General features: G+C 23.2%; 9 protein-coding genes across 9 annotated transcripts; 4 read left to right on the top strand and 5 right to left on the bottom strand.

Annotated features, from left to right (window-relative positions):
• Positions 1–405: 405 nt before the first annotated feature.
• On the bottom strand, positions 406–6,551 carry SRAE_2000303100 (Pro-interleukin-16; the record flags this gene model as incomplete). The annotated part of the gene is made up of 9 exons (XM_024654177.1): positions 406–2,146; positions 2,189–2,438; positions 2,759–3,085; positions 3,466–3,579; positions 3,647–3,801; positions 3,865–4,053; positions 4,251–4,678; positions 5,791–6,215; positions 6,266–6,551. The coding sequence occupies 9 exons, from the start codon at positions 6,549–6,551 to the stop codon at positions 406–408; spliced, it is 3,915 nt and encodes a 1,304-aa protein (XP_024507574.1).
• A 2,100-nt stretch (positions 6,552–8,651) lies between these two features.
• SRAE_2000303000 (Pescadillo homolog) lies at positions 8,652–10,286 on the top strand (the record flags this gene model as incomplete). The annotated part of the gene is made up of 3 exons (XM_024654176.1): positions 8,652–8,672; positions 8,718–8,868; positions 8,914–10,286. The coding sequence occupies 3 exons, from the start codon at positions 8,652–8,654 to the stop codon at positions 10,284–10,286; spliced, it is 1,545 nt and encodes a 514-aa protein (XP_024507573.1).
• A 143-nt stretch (positions 10,287–10,429) lies between these two features.
• SRAE_2000302900 (Zinc finger, C6HC-type domain and E3 ubiquitin-protein ligase parkin family-containing protein) lies at positions 10,430–11,677 on the bottom strand (the record flags this gene model as incomplete). Its single annotated transcript, XM_024654175.1, has 3 exons — positions 10,430–11,241; positions 11,293–11,414; positions 11,466–11,677. 3 exons carry the CDS (start codon positions 11,675–11,677, stop codon positions 10,430–10,432), a joined length of 1,146 nt encoding a protein of 381 aa, XP_024507572.1.
• Positions 11,678–12,103: 426 nt separating this feature from the next.
• SRAE_2000302800 (60S ribosomal protein L9) lies at positions 12,104–12,730 on the top strand (the record flags this gene model as incomplete). The annotated part of the gene is made up of 2 exons (XM_024654173.1): positions 12,104–12,569; positions 12,627–12,730. 2 exons carry the CDS (start codon positions 12,104–12,106, stop codon positions 12,728–12,730), a joined length of 570 nt encoding a protein of 189 aa, XP_024507571.1.
• Positions 12,731–12,841: 111 nt separating this feature from the next.
• On the bottom strand, positions 12,842–14,335 carry SRAE_2000302700 (Aldehyde dehydrogenase family 1 member A3; the record flags this gene model as incomplete). Its single annotated transcript, XM_024654172.1, has 1 exon — positions 12,842–14,335. The coding sequence occupies one exon, from the start codon at positions 14,333–14,335 to the stop codon at positions 12,842–12,844; it is 1,494 nt and encodes a 497-aa protein (XP_024507570.1).
• A 568-nt stretch (positions 14,336–14,903) lies between these two features.
• SRAE_2000302600 (Hypothetical protein) lies at positions 14,904–15,338 on the top strand (the record flags this gene model as incomplete). Its single annotated transcript, XM_024654171.1, has 1 exon — positions 14,904–15,338. The coding sequence occupies one exon, from the start codon at positions 14,904–14,906 to the stop codon at positions 15,336–15,338; it is 435 nt and encodes a 144-aa protein (XP_024507569.1).
• A 3,103-nt stretch (positions 15,339–18,441) lies between these two features.
• Positions 18,442–18,996, top strand: SRAE_2000302500 (Hypothetical protein; the record flags this gene model as incomplete). Its single annotated transcript, XM_024654170.1, has 2 exons — positions 18,442–18,693; positions 18,742–18,996. The coding sequence occupies 2 exons, from the start codon at positions 18,442–18,444 to the stop codon at positions 18,994–18,996; spliced, it is 507 nt and encodes a 168-aa protein (XP_024507568.1).
• A 503-nt stretch (positions 18,997–19,499) lies between these two features.
• On the bottom strand, positions 19,500–20,218 carry SRAE_2000302400 (Hypothetical protein; the record flags this gene model as incomplete). The annotated part of the gene is made up of 3 exons (XM_024654169.1): positions 19,500–19,819; positions 19,875–20,096; positions 20,143–20,218. The coding sequence occupies 3 exons, from the start codon at positions 20,216–20,218 to the stop codon at positions 19,500–19,502; spliced, it is 618 nt and encodes a 205-aa protein (XP_024507567.1).
• Positions 20,219–21,685: 1,467 nt separating this feature from the next.
• SRAE_2000302300 (ATPase, F1/V1/A1 complex, alpha/beta subunit, nucleotide-binding domain and ATPase, F1/V1/A1 complex, alpha/beta subunit, C-terminal domain and ATPase, F1 complex alpha/beta subunit, N-terminal domain and ATPase, V1 complex, subunit A family and V-type ATP synthase catalytic alpha chain family and ATPase, F1 complex beta subunit/V1 complex, C-terminal domain and P-loop containing nucleoside triphosphate hydrolase domain-containing protein) lies at positions 21,686–23,687 on the bottom strand (the record flags this gene model as incomplete). Its single annotated transcript, XM_024654168.1, has 4 exons — positions 21,686–22,175; positions 22,223–23,225; positions 23,283–23,561; positions 23,618–23,687. 4 exons carry the CDS (start codon positions 23,685–23,687, stop codon positions 21,686–21,688), a joined length of 1,842 nt encoding a protein of 613 aa, XP_024507566.1.
• Positions 23,688–24,195: the final 508 nt, after the last annotated feature.

Genomic DNA, 24,195 nt, shown 5'->3' with positions numbered 1-24,195 from the left:
TTAATATTACTAATATTTATTTACATAAAAGTTCAAATAAAATTAAATAATACTTTATCAAAAATGTTATAATCTTTTATTGTTAATGTTAAAAAAATATAAAATTTATTGCGAATAATAAAACTTTTAAAAATATATGTTTACATATCAATTATATATAAAAAAAAAAACATAAAATGAATACAATAAGTTTTGTGAATTTAGAATAAAATTTCGTTTTTAAGTATTAGTAAACTTTTAAATCAACGATATTAGTTTAAAAATTTTATTTTTGGTAATTGCATAAAGATACATAAATAAAATGAAAAAAAAAATTATTAATGTAGAGTTATTTTTTCTATGGTAAAAAAAACATAATTACACCGGAGGGAAATAACCAATTTGTATATAAAAAGAAGATGAAACTTATTTTTGAATTTTCCTTATGCATAACCTAACTTTACCTTCAGGTAATGTTTTGAGCATTTTCCAGGCATCAAGATATGTCATACCTTCTAAAGATGTATCTTCAACTTTTTCTAAAATATCACCAACTGTAATTAAACCACTTTTTAAAGCTTCACCACCATTAAAAAGTCTTTTTATAATAATAGGCCTATTCCCAAAAGATGAATCAACACCTCCATCCAAACTAAAACCAACACCAATGGTATTTTTTATTAATGTTATTGTTTGTGTTTCATCTGAATAAGTAAACATATTAGGATCTCCAGTAAAAACATTATCACTTTCACTACCACCAAGAGAAGATGAGACACGAAAAACTTTAAATTTATTTAATCGTCCTGCCACAACAGTAACAATTTGTGCTGGAGCTTTTAACTCTCTCCTGGCATCAGCAGCAGACATATTCATTGTCGATTTTCCTTGAATAAAAAATAGTCTATCTCCTTTAAGAAGAGTACCCTCCCTATCGGCAACTGATCCCGTTATAACTCTTTGAACTGTTATTGTTGACAAATTTGATGTTGATTCAGCAGCAGTTAGTATTATTCCAACACTACCATCTGTTATTCCAGCTACCCGTGTCATATTAACAACAAAAAATTCATACTCTCCATACTGATCCTTTAATATTTCCTGTAATTCTTCTATTTGACTTTTTGTTAAATTTAATGGGGACATTTTTTGATTGTTACTTAATCTTGATGAATTACTATTATTACCAATACCTAATAATGGTGAAACATTTTGTTCCTTGATTGGTTTGCACTTTTCGATAAAATTATGTTGTTTATTACTTTCAATTATTTCGTTATTTGTTGTAGAGGTGATAGTTTTAGCGAAATTATATTCTTCTTTTTTTTCAATACAGTAAGATGATGGTGGAAGTTGACTAAACTTTTCAATTGTTGGAATTGGTGTCGAATTTCGAGAAGAATATGTACTAGAATTGGTTGTTATATTTGGTAGTAATTCATCATCTTTACTAGTATTACAAGAGTCTTCACTTTTTGTTAAAAGGTTAGTTCTAGAAGTTGATGATGATGAAGAAGATGATATATTATTACTATTATAAAAATCTTTTTCTAACAGTACTTTTAGAGCAGGAGAGATGACTTCTTTGGTAGGAGTTGGTTCTCTATACTTTTCCGCTAAACTTTTAAATTTCTCCTCACTACTAAAGGTAAAGTACTTTTCATTGGATATTTCTCTTTTTGGTAGAGAAGTATTAATTTTATTATTAATATTTTGACTATTAATAATTGTTTCAAGGCAACGGTCCTGTTCAATGAGAAAGTCTTCTTGTAATATAATTTCTCCAGTAGAATCTTTATTTGTTTCAAATAATACTCCTGAATTATTTTTATTATCCCCTTTTAGTGATATATTTTCAATCTCCTCATCTGAATCCTCATGAACAATATTTCCTGTTTGAAACTTTTGTATTAACGACAAAACTTTTGGTTTTATTTTTTCTTGTTGAATAATTTTAGTACCATCTTCAGTTGATTCTTTTTTTACATCACAATTCTCTGAGTTATGAATAACACTGGCACGACTAAAAATTTTATTATCTTTAAGACAATTTTTATTTTCCAAGAGTGATGAATTATTTTCACTGGATAATTTTGGTTTTGGTGGAACAACAGGCCCTGACTTCTCGGTGTTTGATAAAATAATTTTTTTTAAAACAAGAGGTTGACTAAAATATAATAAATAAATTTTAATAAAATTAGAAACAAACCTTTTAGACATTTTACAATCCATATATCCATACAAAGTGTTGGAATTTTTAGCTTTAATAAAACAATCAATAGTTCCATTAAACATTTTATTATCATTTAAATTGCTTTTTGTGCATTTACTAATCTCATCAACAGATTTTCCCTCCTCAGATAAGAAAATATTTTTTTCTATATCAACACTGTCTTGTGTTCTTGCAAAAACACTCCTGTATCTGGTAGGTGAAGTAGATGTAGTATGATTTGTAGAAACTAAAATAAAAAAATATTTTTTACTTTTAATTTTATAAAATTCTTATAAATATATTTAATAAATTAAATAATAATAAACAGAAAAATTTTCTATTAAAAATAAATAAATAATCAACTACTATAACTTTTCTTTTACAAACACTGTCAAATTATAATCTTTTAAAAGCAGTTTAAAAATTTTCACAAATTTTATATAAAAAGATTATATTTATTGTTATATAATATATATGCGCGCTTGAAACAAAGGAGAAAAAAAAAAGATCTACTACAGTTATTTTATTCACTTTTTTTTTCTCTTAACTGGCTTTTATTATACTTACTTTTGGAAGAATTATTACGAACTGGAACTGGTGATGTTGATATTTGTAAAAGATTTTTACTTTTGACAGCTGTTGCATGGTCATTTTGAAATCCTGAATCTTCACTATGTGTTGGAGAGTGAGGATCTGGAGAGATAGAAGAGGTTGATGAAAAAGTATTTATAAGAGATAATGTTGGGGAATAAGTATTTTGTACTTCTTCTTTAGCATGATCCTTTTTTATTATGTCATTTGATGAGTTTAAAGAGTAATCTTTCTTTCCTTTATCTTCTATTTTATTCATATTATGATTAATTAACATTTTTATCGCGTTAATTGAAGGTTGATCTAAAAAAAAAATCAAATTTTACTTAAATAGTTAAATAAATATTAAATTGAAGGACAAAATAAAAATTAAAAAAAAAAAAGTTTAATTGTTTACTATACATTATACTAAGGATATATAATTGTTTTTAAAAACGAAATCCCAATAAATTTAAACTATAAAAAGAAATAAAGTTCTATATTTAGTGTTAAAAAATATTACATAAATTTTCTAGTTATATAGAAACTAAAGTACATTTTTATAATTATTTTTATGATAATTATTTTGTTATTACAATTTTTAGAGTTTGAAAGTAGAGGGTAAAGGAGGCGTAAAAAAGAAACATGTGTAAAGATAATTAATTGTTAAATAGAAAACCTAGAAAATAAAAACATATACTTACCTGTTTTTCTAGATGACATTTGATAGTTGACCGTTTCGCAAAGATAATCAGTTGTTAAATATTGAGGAATATTTGATAATGACAGTGGTAATTTATCAAAAGATGATTCTGATTCTAGATAAGTAATATAAGAAAAAAAAAGTATTATTTTTAAATTATATTTACAAAATAAAAGTCTTACCTGTTGTTATGGTTTGATATTCACTCTCAAGAACCTCTTGATTATCTTCTTTAATATTTTTATATTTTTCAGATGGTAAATGATTATGATTTCTTAATTCCAAATATGGTTGATTATTTGAAATGATATCACTATAAAGGGGTGTTTTTGATATTCTATAATAATATAAATGTTAATAAAATAAAAATTATACTATAAATAAATAAAAAAAAATTTACTTTTTATATGGAGTACTAACAACTAAATTTAAAAGAAGTGGAGCACATTGAAATAGTGATAAGCATTCAATTCTTTTACATTTATGTACATCAATTCCGTTAATCTGCCAAATGCGATCACCTGGTGCAAGACCTTGTATATATGATATTGAATCTTCGTCTACTTGTTCTACTGTTACACAAAGAACCCTAGAATTAATAGTTTTATATTAATTTGGAGCTTGTATTATATATATATATATATGTTTATATGTATATATATAGATTGAAAAAGAAGTCAAGTAGTTATAAAAATGGTTAGTATATAACAAACAATTAAAGTATTAATCTTTTTTGTATATATTTCCAAAAGTTAAAATATTTAAATTATAAAAAGTTGTTCTTACCTCTCATCTTCTTCATCTGACTCAATAGCTACACCTAATCCTAATCGTTCTTTTGAATTATCTCTTTTCAATATTACAACCCTTTGCATTGTACAATTATTATTATTATTTAGTAAATTATTTATAATTTTCTTTATACTACTACCAAATAAATAATTTTTTCTATCATTAAATTTATGATGACAAAAATTTAATTGTTGTTGGCAACAACTTTTATTTGTTGATTTATAAAAATTTTTCAAATCTTTTTTTTTAGTACGATTTAAAAAAGGTGATGGTATTTTTGATAATGAATTTCTTTTTTTTTTTGTTAAAGAAAATGAATTATAAAAAGTTGGTGTTGTAGTTAATTGTAAAGAATTATTTATAGGTTTTAAAGTTTTTTTTGTTTGAGTTGAATAAAAATTAGAATAAGGGCATATACTATTCTGAAATAGGTATTTTATTATAAAAAAAAATTATTAAGAAAATGTTTTTAATATAAGTATATATATATATATAATAGAAATAATAAATAATAAAAAAAAAATATTTTTATATTAATATAATTTTATAAAAAGATCTTTTTATTAAAAATATGTCTTTTTAATAGAATTGTTATTTACCAGATATAAATTATTATGGCAATAATTTAACTATTTTTAGTTGTTTATATAAATTCCGATCAAGTAGATCTAATTAAATTTAAGTATTTTTGTATAATATATTATATGTATATAATTTTATATAGACAATAGTTGAAATAACAAAAAGTAAATGAAATATTTTGTATAATATATACTTTTGATACATTTATTATTAGAAGAAGATAAAGATTAAATTTGATATATGTAATAATGATATAACAAGTTGACAGATGATGAATCATGATAATTAAAGAGAGATTTATATAATATTGTAAAGCTTAATAAAACATAATAATTATAAAAGTAATATTTTTTTTATAATAAAAATATATATTTAGATAAATAATTAATAATCACGTATATGATAACAATAAATAAATGTAAAAACATATATATATATTTATAATAGAAAGGTAAGAAGTATTATAGAAATTATTTCTAGAAAAATGAAACTATTGTATTGGAAAAGAATTTGATAAGAGTAAATAATAATTAACTATCACTTCTACAATAAAAATAGTTGATATTTATATCAAGACAAATGATTGTATCTTAACTAGGATAAATGGTAAATAGGGTGAATATAATAAAATTATATCATCTTTATAGTTAAAATGATCTTCACACTTTAACCTGATATAAAAGGAAATATGAGTAATAGAGTGAAAATATTATTATAATAATCAACTGTGTCATTTTATTATATATATATAAATTATATTATAATAGGTAATATAAAATGACAAAAAGTGAATAATATATATATATTTTTATAAATTAAATGTCATACTGAATTGATAATATCTTAAAGTACACGTAAATTTTATATGATAAAATTCTTATTGTTTATGTTATGTATAATAATTAAAAAGAAAAAAGTTATAAAAATGTAATCTTATTTGATTTTAACTTACATTTATCTTATTATTCATTTTATTATCAAAAGTCTTTTCATTTTCATCTTCAAAAATTACTTGATAATATTGTTCTTCTTCTTCTAATGTAGTGGTTTTCTCATTATTAGTGCTAATATTTACGTTTATATTATTGAAATTTTTTATTTCATTGTCATATTCAATAATATTATTTATTTTTTCTTGATTGCAACTTTGATATATTTCAAATGAACTATTAAAATCTAGCTTTTTATTACTTATTTCATTGCTACAAATACTTGATTCTTTATTATAAATTGAAGAACAATCACTAGACTTGTTTTTGTTATTTTTTGCTATTGTCAATACAAGACTACAACGTCCATACTTTTTTAATATTTTTACACTTTCTTCATGAGTTTTTCCACGTAGTGAAACTCCATTTACAGATAATATTTCATCACCTATTTATTTAAATATAATTTAATTACTAAAAAAAAAAAATTAAACATACCAGGTTCAAGAAGGCCACTCCTACTGGCAACACCATGTTGACAAATAGTTTTTACAAATATTCCTAAAGCTCCTTTTGGTGAGTCTATTCCTCCAACAATACTAAAACCAAAATTTTTTTTAAAATTTTGTTGATTAGTAATACAAGAATTGTCTTTTTTAATTTTTGTATTAAATGGACTGGTATCTTCAAAATTTCTATATAAAATTATTGTTTGTATTATTTGTCCATTTCTAGATGTTGTTGAAGGAGGTTTTTTTAAGTTTATTTTTTTTAAATTACTCATAGAAGTTTTAAAATAATGTAAAAAAAAATAAAATATTTAGTATAAATTAATATTGGAAAAAAAAATTTGATATGCTTAACATGAGATTTGACAATTTATATTTCTAAATTTTTAGTTTTTAATTAGATAAAATTTTTTTTTATCATATATAAAAAATAATTAACATTGAAAATGTTAATTAATACAAATTATAATTGCTTTTCAATTAGGTTAATAAAATCAAAGAATATTGCTTGAAAAAAAATGAACTATAATAGAAAATTATTAATGATAGAAAAAGAATGTATTAAAATATTTATAAATATAATATCTGTTATATGAAGAAAATTGATAAAAGAAACTTTTGGAGTATAAATTGAGGTCAGGCTGAGATTATATCAGAGTAATAAACATTCTATAATTCATCTTTACTTTTCATTGCTAATCACTACTCATCACCTCACAGTAGTTGACAAAATAGGTAAATAATACAAATAGAATTAATTTAAATGGTTATTGTTATGACAGCTAGGAATATATATGGATGATCAAAAAGAAAATCAACCAATTTTATTAATCTGGTTTAGATTTATAAACATATATATATTTAATAAAATCATCGTTTATTGAGGTTCAATTTAGAAAATTATGTTATATGTAAATGAGATACCTATAATTTTATTTTTATTTGTTATCATTTTAAACAATAGTTGTACTGTTCAAGGATAGTATATCATACCAAAGAAACAAATAATAATAAACTAAAAGCTATATACTTTTCATTTATTTAATATTTAAATGTTAAGGTCATTATTATGATAATTTATTCATCTATTATATATACATATTCTATTAACGGTTTACCGGATTTTATTGTATTGTAAAATAAATTGAGAACATGAATATGGAAGTTATGGCTTATTGGTGGAAATAACAACTTATATTATTCCAGACAATGATATCCTATAATTTGGGTAATATAATTTATAATCTACTTTTATAATAAAAAAAAATGTTATAGTTAAAATATTTAAAGTATCAATTAAATATATCTTTTATGTGGAGACATCAAAAAGTTTGTATAATTATATCAAAAAATATTACTTTTTACAAAATTAAATTTATTTGTTCCATTAATGTTATAAATACCTTAAGATACATTTATTTTATTAACAATAAAAATTTTGCAAGTTTAAAATAACAGTATGTCAATTAATGAAAAATGATATACTCTGTTGAGAGGAATACAATTAGTTAACAAGTTTTTTTTTAAATTTTTTATTAAAATTATTTTGTTTTTCTTTTGATATGGAAAACTTGACTTTTGTATATAATTAAAGGTACTAATCTTTGATTTTGTTATAAAAATTTAAATCTTTTTTTAATTTTAAAATTATAATGTTTTTATGTTTCTTAATCTCCTTATCCGAATTGAAAAACAATTTAATATTTCAAAAAAAGATTAAATATAAAATTTAAAAGAAAAGAATAAGAAACTTAAATATATTCAATTTCAATAACAATAAGTTATTTATTAATTTATTTTGTTTATGAACAAAAATTTTTAATACATATTTAGATAAAAATTTGATGTAATGTATATTTTATAATTATATTAACAATTTTTGTACCATTTTTAATGGATAATTTTATATTTGTTTATTTTAGTCATATACAAACTTTATGTAATCCTTTTATAAAATACTGTATTTAAAAACCATGCATTTTTTCTAATATTTTAACACTTCATTGAAAATAAAATAATTTGTAATAAACAATTAGTTAAATTATATTTAAAAAAATATAAATTTAAATGTCATAACAATATACTACTTTCTTCTAATGAATTAAAACAGTAAACAACAAAGATAAAAAAATAAAACTTTACATATTATTAAATATTATTTGAAAAATTGAATGAAATTAATTTTTGTTTACAAAAGTAGTTTTTAATTAATTCTCTTACAACATGCAAAGTTAAAATTTGTCAACAAAACATGTTTAATAGAAAATTGTTAGAGATTTATCTTAAAACGATAGTCTTTTTTATATCCTAGTAATATTGGAACAAAGTTCTAATAAGAAAATTTTTGATTTAAATTTCAATTATTTATAATAACAATGGTTAGAGCCAAGAAAAAGGTATGTTTCATAGTTTTTTTATTAATAGTATTTATTAATTTTTAGTACACCAGTGGTAATGCTGCCAACTTCATTGATCGTGCCGAAGCTATTTCTAAACTCCAAGTCACTTTTGATGAATTTACTCGTCTTTGTGTATTGAAAGGTATATATCCAAGAGAGCCAAGAAATAGAAGAAAGGCTGCAAAAGGAGTCAGTACCAATAAAATATTTTACAATATTCGGGATATTAAATTTTTAGCCAACGAGCCACTCATTACTACTCTTAGACATTACAATGCTTTTGTTAAAAAAGTAGCAAAAGTTAAAGGAAGAAATGAAAAAGAAAAATTGGAACGTTTAACTGAAAAAGAGCCAGAGTTCAATGTTGAACATCTTGTAAGAGAACGTTATCCAACTTTTGATATGGCTGTAAGAGATTTGGATGATTGTTTATCAGTAGTGTTTGCTTTCGCTACTCTTCCTAAAGATGTAAAAATTGGAGAAAAAATTATTGAAAATTGTAGACGATTATCATCAGAATTTATGCATTACGTTGTTGAATCAAAATCTCTCAGAAAAACTTTCATTTCAATAAAAGGAATTTATTATCAAGCTGAAATTTTGGGAGAAAAAGTTACTTGGATTGTTGGACATGAAAGACCAATAGGTGGTCTTCCAGATGTTGATTTTACAATTATGAAAAATTTTGCTCATTTCTATTCAACAGCTCTTCGTTTTATTAATTTTAAACTTTACAAAAATATTGGATTGTTTTATCCACCAGAATTTGAAACTGGAAAGATAGTAAAAGGAAATTTAGATGATGAGGAGAAAATGTTTTTTCTTGCTAAACCGTTAGCACGTGCAAATCAAGAAGAAGAAGTTGTATTGGATGATTTTAATGATGAAACGACAAATGCTGTTATTGAGCAAGTTAATGCAAGAAAAAAATTAAAAACACTCTTTGAGGGATGTTTATTCTTTTTAAATAGAGAGGTTCCAAAAGAGGCTTTAGCTTTTGTTATTAGATCTGCTGGTGGTTCAGTTACATGGGATGGTTGTATTGCCAATCCTTTACCATCATCATCAACGCAAATTACTCATCATGTTATTGATAGACCATTGAAAGAGGCTAATATTTCAAGAGCTTACATTCAACCACAATGGGTATTTGATTCATTTAATGCAAGAGAACAATTACCTCTTGAAAAATATTTACCAGGTGTAAAGTTACCATCACATTTATCACCATTTGTTGAAGAAAAGATTGGAGATTATATTCCACAAGAAAGACTTGAACAATTAAAGAAAGATGGAAAGGATGTTTCTAAGTTTATTGCAGCTGAAGTAGTAGAATCTGTACCACAAATTGTTCCTAATACAACAGGAGAGAAAGGAAAGAAAAAAGAGAAGAAAGAAGGAATGCATGTTGAAACTGGTAAAGTTTATAAAGAAAGTACTGAATCTAAGATAGCAGAAGTACAATCAGTCAAAAAGATGCAGGAAATGATGATGCCTAAGAAACATAAACGTGTGTACAAGAAAATGACGTTTGGAATAAAACGTAAAGAAAAGGAAGTTAAAAAACTTGTTGTAAAAAAGAAAAAATTAGAAGAAACAACAACCAATTAATTTACATTTTGTTATTATAATTTTTTTTTATTATTTTTTTATTTCATCTGCATCCTATATTTGTTGTTATTTTGTTATAGATCTGTATTTTATTTAATAAATCTACTACAATAATTTTAATTTTCTTCAAATATATAACTAATTTATATAAACCAATGATTTTCTCTACATTCTTCTGTAAAAAATGTTTCACATATCCAACACCATTTAGTTGAACAAATTAAACATTTTAATGCATTGCAACCTTCATTTTTTTCTGTTTTTGCTCCGCAATGAGGACATTTTTTACATATCTTTTCTATTACGTCTCTTGATTTTTTATCTTGGTATTTATTGTCAAAACAGACACATCCTATAATTTCTGAACAAGACATGCAAAATGTTCTATTACATGAAGGACATTTTATGGTAGCTGGTACACCATATTCTTCACCTTCTTGAATAATAAATTCTTTTTCTTCTGCAGTAAATGCATCTCCACAATCAGGATAAGGACAAAAAACAGTATTTTCTTGCATTGCAATAAAACGTTCTGTTGCAATTTTTTGATATTTTTTATATACATCATTTCCAAGCATATAAAACATATGTACATCTTCAATACAACCATTACACCCTTGTATAGGGCATGCTATTGTAAAACCATATTCTTTTCTATATACAAATCCAAATCTTTCTGAAATATCTTCTATATAAGCCCAAAAACAAAAATTACAAATAACATCATTACAAGAAAGAGAAATAACTTCATTAGTGTTATTTTCACATATAACACATAATTTATCTTTTGTATTTAAAATATAATCTTTCAATCCAACTGCTTCATTAGTACAATATTGACATTTAAAATAAAAATTAGCTTCTTTTTGATCATTACAAGTAAAGCAATATAATTCAAAACGTTTTTTAAGATCATTCCAATTACTTGGATCAGAAACCATTCTTACAATATCACCTTTACAAGTTCTACAATTAACTCTTAATTTTGCATTACCAATTTTCTCACATTTTTTACAATAAGCAAAAAATAACTTTACTAATGATTGTGAAGATTTTTCTATATTACAAGATTCCTTAGAAATTATTTCAAAATCTTCAACATCATTAGTTACTATTGCAGTAATTTTGCTAAAAAATTATTAGTATAAGAAGAATTTTTTGAAAAACATTTCAACATACGTTGATGATGCCAAATGATAATCAATAAGACGTTTATGTTTATTTAATAACTTTCCAGCAAAAAGTAACTTTACATTTTTGCCTTCTTCAGTAGATATCTGCTTTACCAAAGAATTAATCTCTTCTTCTGGAGATATTTGGAAAGTTTTAGATGAATTTTCACATATTCCATTTTCGTCTCGAATAATAATATTTACATTTAATGTTAACATAATAATAAAAAATTAATTTTTTAACTTTATACTTTAAATATTAATTGTCACGTTTAGCGCGTGCTTAAATTTTAAGAGACACTATACACCAATTATATGAATGATGTTCCCAGATGGAATTTCTGCACCCCATAGATGAATACTGTTGTATGGATGAAATTTAAAAAATAATCTTTGCTTGTTTTCCTATTAAAAATAACATCTTTAATTATTTTTCTGTTTTTTTTATTTTATTTCGATTCGTCACAATTTATTGACTTATTTTGCCACTGTTTCTAGTAATAATTTAAAATATCCTTTTTAAAAATTTTATTTTTTGTTAGTCATTATATTTTAGTAAAGTATATATACTATTTTAATATATAGAAAATAAATTTTTGCCTAAAGTTATGATTTTTTTTACTATTTTTTTTAGGGTAATTAGTCATGAAGATCATCGAGTCCCACGATATCGTAAAGTTCCCAGAGAACGTTAAATTTACCGTTGACAAACGTGTCGTCAGCGTTACCGGACCAAGGGGATCTTTAACACGTAACTTCCGTCACATGCAAATCGAGATTCTTAAAAGCGGAAAAGACACTATTCGTGTTCGTAAATGGTTCGGACTTCGTAAGGAATTAGCAACAATTCGTACAGTCTGTACACATATTAAGAATATGATCAAGGGAGTTACCCTCGGATTCCGTTACAAGATGCGTTCCGTATACGCTCATTTCCCAATTAACATATCTCTTCAAGAGAAAGGATCAGTTGTTGAGATTAGAAATTTCTTGGGAGAAAAAGTTGTCCGTAAGGTTGTTCTTCCACCAGGAGTTGTTGCTACTATGTCAACCAAACAGAAGGATGAATTAATCATTGATGGTAATAATTTGGAACAAGTTTCTCAAGTTGGTATGTTTTATTTTTTATCATTTTACTATAATAATATTAATAAAAAAATTTTTTTAGCAGCCCGTATTCAACAATCTACTACCGTCAAAAATAAGGATATCAGAAAGTTCTTGGATGGTATCTATGTTTCTGAAAGAGTTACTGTTGTCGAAGAAAATTAAGGGATCACATTTATATGTGTTTGTTGTTTTTTATTATAAAAATATTTGTTAAAAAAAATGATTTATGTTTAAACTTTTATTTATATTTAAAGTAATGTGACTAAGATTTTATTAAAAACCATGATCAATTTTTGAGCTAAGATTAATGTAAACTGTTTTTTCTTGAGTATAAGATAGAAGCGCTGAAAGACTATTCTCTCTTCCTATCCCACTGTTTTTCATTCCACCAAATGGAACATGAATTTCACAATCGTTATAAGTATTAATAAATACTGTTCCAGCTTCTAGTTTTTGAGCAATTTTGTGAGCTTTAGCCAAGTCATTTGTAATTACACCTGCAGCAAGCCCAAAATCTGTATTATTAGCATGATTAATAGCTTCTTCTTCTGTTTCATAAGGAATAAGTAACATAACTGCTCCAAATATTTCTTCACGAGCCACTTTCATTTCATTTGTTACATTTCCAATAACACATGGCTCAAAATAAAAACCATTTTCAACACCTTTTGGTTTAACTCTATAACCTCCTCTTAAAATTGTTGCACCTTCTTTTTTGGCACTTTCAACAAAACTAATAACTTTGTTTAAATGTTCTTCATTTATTGTTGCTCCAACATTAGTTTTTTCATCCATAGGATCTCCAACAACAAAAATTTTATCTAATTCAATTAAAAGAGATTTTGTAAAATCATGAATCATGTTTTTATGAACAAAAACTCTAGTAGCATTTGTACAAACTTGTCCTTGATTAAAGAAATTAGCTAAAATGCTACAAGAAATAGCATTATCAATGGATGCATCTTCACATATTATTAAAGCACTCTTACCACCTAATTCTAATGTACATGGTTTTATACTTTTTCTAGCACATGCTTCTTGAATTTTTTGTCCTGTTGTAACAGAACCAGTAAAAGAAACTTTTTTTATTAATTTATTTTCTACTAAAGCTTGACCTGTTTCTCCTTCACCTTGAATTACACAATAAACATTTGGTGGTAAACCAGCAGCAGCTAATATTTCACCAATCAAAACAGGAGATGCTGGAGAGAAAGGACTAGGTTTATAAACAACAGAATTTCCTGCAGCCAAAGCTGGTGCTATTTTCCACATAGCAGTTTGAAATGGATAATTCCATGCACCAATAGCTCCAACAACACCAAAAGGTTCTCTTGTTGTGTAAGCATGTTTATTATTGAGAAGTGGGAAGAAATTACCAAGTAATGCTTGAGGTGCAATACCAGCATAAAAGTCAAGTGTATCAGCCGATTGATAAATATCAAAAATAGCTTCACGTTTAGGTTTGCCATTAGTTTTAACTTCCCAATCAACTATTTCTTTGTGATGATCCCTAATAATATTTGCAGCTTTTCTTAAAATATGTCCTCTTTCAAGAGGAGTCATTGAACCCCAACTTTTTTGAGCCTCATTTGAATAACTAACAATTTCATCAACAGTTATCTTATCACTAATAGGACATTTAGTGAGAATTTTACCTATTCTTTGTTCATAAACGTTAAAAAATTTTTCTGAATCAATAGTTGTCCTTCTATTACCAAAAAAATACAATCCACCATCTAAATCTGTGGGAATTTTAAAATGACTCATCTTTTATTTAAGATAAAAAATATTTCTAAAAATAAATAAAAGAAAAATTACAAAGATTTACAGTAAAGATCTTTTTAGAAGGGACGCGGCACCAATAATTGTAAAAATTAATTTTACAACTATAGTATTTAATAAATTATTTCTATTATAGTAAAATTAATTATATAAATTTTATTAAAATATTTTTACTCTAAAAATAATTAATTATTTATTAAATGAAATTTATTTTTTTGAAATATATAATGTTTTAAAAATATTTTTATATTTATATTCTTAATGTCTTTTATTATCTTTTATTTTTTCAAAATAATTTTGGTATAGATTATCAAAATTATCATTACCTTTTATCGTTTTGATTATTTTTTTTATACATTAAAGACAATCATTTGTATGAATAATATTTTTAATGGACAAAAAATTTAATTAAAAAAATTGATATTTTGATTTTATAAATATAAATTAAACAATTTTCTTTATTTTTATTTCACTATTTTCGATTATCTTTTGATTGATTATTTAATTTTTTTTTATATTAGGTTAGTAATTCAATTTTTCAAATAAAATTTTTATGCAAATGAAAAGAAATCTTTTTAATTTAATGATAAGAATGGTTGATAATACAATTAAAAGGAATAAAAAAACTTTTCCGGATGATACAATAAATATTAGTGGTCTTTCTATTCAACCAAAAAGTTTATTTATATGGGATTGTATAAATTTGAAAGATAAAAAAAAATCTAAAATTGATAAAGAAAAATATTTGGCATTAACTTTTACGTATCCTATAAAAAATGATTCTTTTTATTATAAGGATATTCAATTACAAAGACCTGTGAATGAAAGTTTTGTTTCAACGAGAAATCGTTTAAATGCTAAATTAATGAAATTAATTAAAAAAGTTTCAAAAAATAATCAAGATAAAGAAACAGTTATAGATTCTGAAGTTTATTTTAATCCAGAAAATCAAACTATTATGGATGATGTATGTTTAAAGATATTTTAAAAAAAAAAAATTATTATTTTTTATTAGAGTTCATTAACAAATGAAGAAGTTTTTTTTAATGATGAAATTAAAAATTTTGTAATTGGTGACGAGACATATCAAATAATTCGTAAACAACCAAATATTGATAGATTTGAAATAAATATGGTTCCAATAGTTGGGTGTCCAGTTATAGCAACTTTTGAATTTGATGTTGATATTGTTAATAATCCAAATATTCATTGGTATATTGGACCACCAAATATATCTGTTCCCAAAATATTTAATTTTAAGAATGATGATTTAAAAAATACTTTACCAGAATGGACATATGTAGAAAGTACAGATATTTTTTATCCAAAAAAAGAGTATACAGGAATGAGTGTTGCTGCAATATTAGATATTGGAGAAAATACAATAAAAAAAGTTAGAAGTACAGGTTCTAATGTTGTTAAATGTTATGAAGAAGATTTTCTTCATGATGATATGATAAAACAATTAAAAAGTAATAAAAAAGTTGATGGATCACATAGAATATTGTCTTTTAATATACTTGCTGATTTATACTTAAATTTAAAACAACCTCAAGAAAAGTTATATTTTGCCTATTGTCCAAAAGAATATCAGGAGAGTAGTTTTAGATATCCTTTAATATTAAAAGTTTTAAATGATTTTGATTCTGATATCCTTTGCCTACAAGAAGTTGACTTTAGAATGCAAAAAAGATTTTTATGTTCATTCTTAGAAACTATTGGTTACAATAATTGTTTTGCTATTAAGGGTAATCTTGTTAATGAAGGTGTTTTAATTTCATGGAAAAAATCAAAATTTAAATTGATAAGAAGTGAAGAAGTTTTGGTAAAAGATTTGTTAGATCAAGATAATTATCCAGAAAATGTTGATGTATGTAAATATCTAGAAAAAGATGAAGAAATAAATAAAAAATTTAAGACACGTCCAACAGTTTTATTGTGTTGCCTGTTGGAAGATTTACAAACTGGTGTTCAAGTTTTAGTTTCAACAACACATTTACATTTTGATCCAAAACATGAAAATATCAAATGTCTTCAGACATTATTATGTTGGAGATTTATTGAAAAATTAAAAAATGAAATAGGAAAAGATACTAAGATACTTTTTTGTGGTGATTTTAATGTAACACCAGAAGGTGGTGCTGTACAATTATCATTAAATGGATATACAAAATCAGATGAAGAGTGTTGGGAATGTACACCAACAATGGGTGGTTCAGTATTTAAGATTCAAGATACATATCAATCATTGTGCCAATTTCCTTCTTATACAAATTATACTTATTGGTTCAATGAATCAGAAGGTGTACATACTGGTTTTGAAGGAACATTAGATTATATGTGGGGAGATAAGTCAATAAAAGTTGTTAATGTAATTGATATGCCAAAACATGAAGATGTTATAAAATATGGTGCTTTACCATCAAAACATTTTCCTTCAGATCATTTACCAATTTGTTGCGAAGTTATTTTTTAATAATTTGTATCATTTTATATTACAATACTATAACTTTTTTTTTTAAAGTTATGAAATAAAATTTTATAAAATTTATCATTGTTAAATTATTTTCTATTGATATACTTATAAGTTCAATTGTAACATATATATATTTTCTTAATAAATTAATTATTGTTATTAATAATAACTATTGAAACATGAATATATATTCTAGTATTAAAAATATATATATTATGTTCTTTTATATCATTTTCTTGTGAATGTTTGACGTTGTGTAAATAATAATGGCCATTAGCAGGTGAGTTAAACAAATATATAAAATTGAATTGTTATTGGGTTTTATATGATATGATATTTGCCATATTATTTACTTAGTATTAAAATGATAATAAAAGTCTTCAGTATTTATTGAGTAAAACCTTCTTAAAATAAATTAAATTTTATAGATGGTCAAATCTAGTTTTAGTCTTATTTTGTTAACTTTAAAATGTCTTATACAATATTATATATTTTGATTAAATATAAATAAAATTATTATATATATGTTCCCTTTTTTTTTAGTAAAGTTAAATTTTTATAAAAAATTTATGATTGATAATAGAAAATAAATAATATTATACGAATATAAAATGATTTGTCATAGATTTTTGTATAATTTTCATATGGCATTACTCATACCACATCTTATGTAATATATATTTGTTTGATAGTATCGTAAAATATTTTGTTATTTTTTTTTATTAAATTGTGTAACAAATAAATAATGTTTCTGATTATTTTATAGTACACAATTTATTGTACCAAAAAATTTTTTATTTATTTCTTAATAATTCTTTTACTTTATATAAAAGAAGACTTTTTAATTATAACTTTTAATAACAATAGCTCTTATTTAAATATTGATAAGCTTCCCGTCAGGTCTTTCTTCAAGTGGTACAATTTCAATAACATCTTCAAATTATTATCATTTCTTTTTATTTTTATACAATTTATTACTTTAGTACCTCTTGTTTACATAACAATTTTAACTCATTCCTGTTAAAAGTCTTATTCTAATCATTACTATATATCTTTATTGTTGACATTGGTGATTCAGTTGTTAGTATCAATCACCATCTTTTCAAGGAATAAATATTTAATATATATGTAGTTTTTCTCTTATAACCTTTTACCTTCTAATAATTTAGAAGATTTTATTTTACAATAAATATATATATATATATATATATTTATATAATTTTAATTAAATATACAAATAAATGTATATACTTATATTATTGTTATAATTTAAACATAAATGATAAACTTTTTATCTATATTTATTATTTTAATATTAAAATTCATTAAAATAAAAATTATATTTATCATACTAAATTAGTTGTATTTTTAAAATTTTTATTATTTATCATTTATACCTACATATTTTTATAATTCTAAAATATATTAATAGTGGTTATGTTGAATGTATTATTTTGATAACGACTAGAATTGTTATTTGTCTAAGATAGTTGTCTACTTTAAGAGTGACTTATACATGTTGTTAAGAATTGATTTTATAAATTTTTAATATCAACATTCTCAACCTTATCTTTCATAATAATTGTTAATGTGATTTTTTTTTTATATTTAGAAAATGGCAGGACCAAATTATTTACTTATTGGTACTGGAATAAAAATTCCTGTTATACTATTAACTATTGCAGTTTTGGCACTTCTTGATCCAAGATACCTTACAGCATATATTTCTATTAATTATGAAATTGTTATTATATATATTGTTGCTTCATTAACACTATTATATGCTTTAGTTTCTATAATAATGTATATTGTAATATCATGTAAAGGTATAACAGAAAATTTAAGTATTACAAATGTAGCCTTATCTGTAAGATATATAATAATTTAATTTTTTTATTATAATTTTTTTATTTAGGAAATTGTTCTTTGTGCAGCTGGAATAATAGGATGGTTAATTGTTTGTGGAATTGGAGGAACAGTATCTCAAAGAACAATAATAGATACAGGTGAACTTTTTGGGTGGTTAGCAGCATGTGCTGGAGTTAATATTGGATTATTCTTAGGAATTTTAGCTATCTTTGCATTAAACTTAATAAACGAAAAAGTAATGTCTCCAGATAGAAAATTTCGTACTTCAGGAAGTAGTTACTATGCTGGACAAAAAATTTAGTAACAACATTAATAACTCTAATTTTCAATACCTACTATTATCACTTATATCAATAATAGAAATCTTTCTAAATACTACTTTTATATTTATGACTAATACTATTATAATTAATAACTTTTTTTTTCTATTTTACAATAGAAATAAACAATATCAAAATTTCAATGCAATAAAGTTTCTCTTCTAATTATATTATGGATAAATACAATATAGAAAAATTTTTTATTGTTTTTTATATAAAGAAATTGTTATAAAATTAAACTTAAACATTATGTTGTAGTAAAGTTATTTCTCTATGATTTTAAATAATCTGACAAAAATTCCATTGATTAAAAAATTTTTGATAAAAATTATTTATTGTAATATATATATTATATTTTAGTATAATTTTTTTTCTCTAAAATTAATAAATTGAATATGATTTTATTACTAGTAAATATTTTAATAATTATGCCATCAAAAAATATACAAAATGTATATTAAATATTATAATAACAATAAATTATTTACAAATGAAATTCAGGCATAACTTTTTCAATACCATATAATGTATCATCCTCATTAAGAATGGTAGCATCTTGTACAACTTCATAAACTTCATCACCCTCACCATCACTACAACTTTTTTTTTCACTTTTATTTTTTGAACCTGAACTACTACTTTCATCTAATAATGTAACTTTTTCTAAACCAATAGCAGTTTCTAATAATCTATTTATATTTTGACTTTCAGATATATCCTGTTTTCTTGATGATGCAAATAAATGGACACTATCATTTCCTTGAGTTATATCTTCTTTTACATTATCACTTGGTCTTTTTATTGCTATAAAAAAAATAAATAAATTTTTTAATTATTTTTTTTTTGTTCTTTTACTTACCACGATAAGAATTAATATAATTATTTGCTGCCTGTCCTTCTAAATTAATACCTTCTGCTACTTTTGTTGTTTTTCCACTTTCAACTATATTTAATTTTGTATTATTAGATGTTTTATATTGTTTAAAATTATTATTTGATAATCCAACTTGACTTTTGGCTGTTGATGTTGTTTTTGTTGATAATGCTGATTTGTTATTTAATCCTAGTACAGAACTAGTACCTAAATTTCGTGAATTAGAATGTCCATTTGTTTTTCGATTTCTTACAACACACATCCTTATTTATAATAATTTTTTTTTTTATTTTAATTAAATTTCTAATCAAAATTTGAATAACTTTCATTTTATATTATTAATATATTTTTAAAAAAACATTAAATATTAATTTACCAGTATTATGAAAGTCATATTTTATCTTAATTATAATAATATAATAAAAAATAGTTTTTAAATATAGTTAGAATAAAAAAATTTTAACTTTTTTTTTAAGTTGAAAATTATTTTTAATGAAGATATTATATTATTATTATTAATCAAGATATATAAATTATTTTATTAAGTGATTTAAATTTAATAATATAATTGGCTTTATTATATTATCTAAAATTTAATTATATAAACTTTTTTATTTAATTTATTATTTAATATATTTTTTTTTTTTTTGAAGATAAATTTTGGATATCAATTTGATTTATGACCACTTTATTTATATAAATTATCATTTTAACTTTGAGTTAAAATTATAAGAAAGTTTTTGTTAAATGTTAATAACATTTTAAAGGTTTGAAATAATTTATTATTACTCAACAAAACATATTTAGTACTTCATTTGTTCTATTTTTAAAAAGTAATAAACTTTGTAATTAAAAATAAAAGGTTTTCATTTACGTAATTTTTAAAAAAATTACATTTTTTTTTCAAATACAATACACATTTTTTTTAGTACTTTGATTTTTAGTAAAAATTTATTACTTTAAAATAGTTTAATTTTACCAATGCACTTCAATTAATAAATTCTTTTAAAAATTAAATGATTAAATTTTTTTTAATTTTATTTCTGATAAAATGACTAATCTTTATATAAACTTAAAAAAAATTTAAATTATCACTAAAAATGGCATATTTAATAAGTAAATTTAAAAATATATATTAAATTAATAATATTAGTACTATAAAAATTGTACTTCATTTATTTTTTTAATGTTGACTTTTAAATCTTTAACAATTTATAAGAATAAATTCTTTTTATATTTAAATAAAGCCACTTAACTAAAGTTTGTCAAAATTATAAAAAAAAAATATGATAAATTCCCAGCAGAGATGATAAAATATAAACAGTAAGACTTCCTGCTTATTTCTTTAAAATATGACTCTTTTCTAGTAATTTAACATAATATACTGTACACCAAACGACAAAATAAAATATTTTTTTTATTTTTAAACACTAATTAATATTTATCAATTCATATTTAAGGAATTAAAAATATTTTACTATATACATGTATTACCATCACATTAGTCTATTTTTAATATATAATAATAAATAGTCAAAAGTTATTAATTTATTTTTCGTTAAATGAAACATTAAGAAAAAAATAATTGTTTTTAATAATATAAATAATTATAAGGAAAAAAAAAATTATATCAAATATAATTGTAAAAAAACATTTTTAATAGATAAATAATTTATTAAATAAAAATATGTAGATATACAAATAACTAATTATTTTAAAATAATATTTCTTTTTGGAAAAAGAAAATAAATTATGACATTCAATTTTTAAAATAACAATAATAATATAAATTAATATTATTCCTCAAGGTTTCTAAAAGCAGTAACCATTCTATCATATAAATCTTCATAATCTTTTTTTATTTTTTCTTCACCATCAGTAGATGGATTTTTGAATTTCATTGAAGATAACTCATACATCAATGGTTTCATATGATCTTCTATAACTTTCCATGTTATTTTACTGTCTAATTGAATTGTTGATTCAACAGAATGACGTGCCAAATCATAAAATCCAATTATATTTTTTAACATTCCAACAGTTTTGTAAAATGGACAATATCTATCATATGGAGTATATCCATTTTGTTGTAAAAAATCATCTTTAATAAGTTTTGCCACCTCAAGGGTAATTTTATCTGACTCAGCAAGGGATGCTTTACCAACAAGTTGTACAATTTCAGATAAATCTTCTTCCTCCTGAAGGATTTCCCTACATTTGGTACGAAGACTAACAAATTCAGGAAAATGTTTTTCATAATAATCATCAAGAGCACGCATATATTTACTTTAAAAAAAAGAAATATATTTTTTTTAAAAATTTTTTAAAATTACCTATATGATATAAGCCAATTAATTGATGGAAAATGTTTTCTTTGAGCTAATTTTTTATCTAATCCCCAAAAAACTTGTACAATACCAAGAGTGGCTGATGTAACTGGATCAGCAAAGTCACCACCAGGTGGTGATACAGCACCAACAATTGTCACTGAACCACTACGTTCTGGACTACCAAGACATCTAACTTTACCGGCACGTTCATAGAATGATGCAAGTCTTGCAGCAAGATATGCTGGATAACCAGAATCAGCAGGCATCTCTCCTAAACGTCCAGAAATTTCACGAAGAGCTTCAGCCCAACGAGAGGTAGAATCAGCCATCATAGCAACATTTAATCCCATATCACGGAAATATTCAGATAAAGTAATACCTGTATAAATTGATGCTTCACGTGCAGCTACAGGCATATTAGATGTATTAGCTACAAGAGCTGTACGTTTCATAATAGAAGTTGTAACACCATTAACTTCCATAGTTAATTCTGGAAAATCACGTAATACCTCAGACATTTCATTTCCTCTCTCTCCACATCCAACATAAATAATAGCATCAGAGTTAGAATATTTAGATAAAGATTGTGATATAACAGTTTTACCACAACCAAAAGCTCCTGGAATGGCTGTTGTACCACCTTGAACACATGGAAAAAGAGCATCTAATACACGTTGCCCACAAAGTAATGGAAAATCAGCAGCAAGTTTCTCAGCAACTGGACGTGGTGTACGAACAGGCCAATCCTGATACATTGAATATTTACTTTTAATTCCATTAAACTCTGCCTCCAATATTATTTCATCAACAGAATACTCACCGGCAGTTGTTACCCATGTAACAGTACCAAATGAATTTGGTGGAATCATTATACTATGTTTAATTAATTCATTCTCTTGAACATATCCAATAATATCTCCACCAGTGATATGTGAACCAATAACAATATTTTTACATGGTATAAAATGCCATTTTTTTTGTCTATCAAGGGCATTTGTACGGACACCTATAAATTTATATATTAATTTAATATTATAAAATAAAAAAATAATTATTTTTTAACCTTTTGGAATATAAATAGATTTTGTAGTTTTAGCAATACTTTCTAGAGGACGTTGTATACCATCAAAAATAGACTCCATAATACCAGGTCCCAATTCAACAGATAATGGTTGTCCTGTTCTTAAAACAGGATCACCAATTGTTACACCAGATGTTTCTTCATAAACTTGTATTGTGGCAAAGTCTCCTTCGAGGCGAATAATTTCTCCAACCAACTCAGTATGACCAACACGAACCAACTCATACATAGCAGCACCAGACATCTTCTCAGCTGTTACAACTAAAGAAATTATTTTTTTAAATAAGATTCAATTGTTATTTTTTTTTAATAGTTACCTGGACCAGAGACTCCATAAACATAACCATATTCACATTCTTTTTTTTCATGTCTATTTTGTGAACTCATCCTATTGATAATCAAATTCTATAAATACAATGGATATAAATGTTTTTAAAATATATTATAATATATAATTAAAAAGAAAAAATTTTTATAATAATAGTTTTTTTTTTGTTTTTTTAAAAGGTATATTGTTAGATTATTTTCATAAGGGCCGCGCCGCTTAAACAATGAGTTGAGATAATATATATCAGAAGATAATATTTATATAACGAAAAAGTTTCAGATATTTTTATTGTTTTAAACGTAAAGTATTAAAATATTATATTATCAAATAATCAAATAAATGTTTTTGTTCTATACCTTTATATATTAATGTTAGGGTATAAAATTTGTACGTATTTTTAAAGTTTTTAATAATAAATTATAATAATTATTATTTTATACTTTTAAATAATTATTATATATATTTTTTTATAATTAATGATTAAATAATAAAAAAATATATCAGATGATAGTTTGATTTGTTATCAAAATAATTCTAATTTCAAAAAACAAAAGAAAAAAAAATATA

The sequence above is a fragment of the Strongyloides ratti genome (assembly GCF_001040885.1).
Source record: "Strongyloides ratti genome assembly S_ratti_ED321, chromosome : 2".
Classification (NCBI taxonomy): Eukaryota; Metazoa; Nematoda; class Chromadorea; order Rhabditida; family Strongyloididae; genus Strongyloides; species Strongyloides ratti.
Note: the sequence above shows the minus strand (reverse complement) of the source record. Positions and strands in the feature narration are given on the sequence as shown.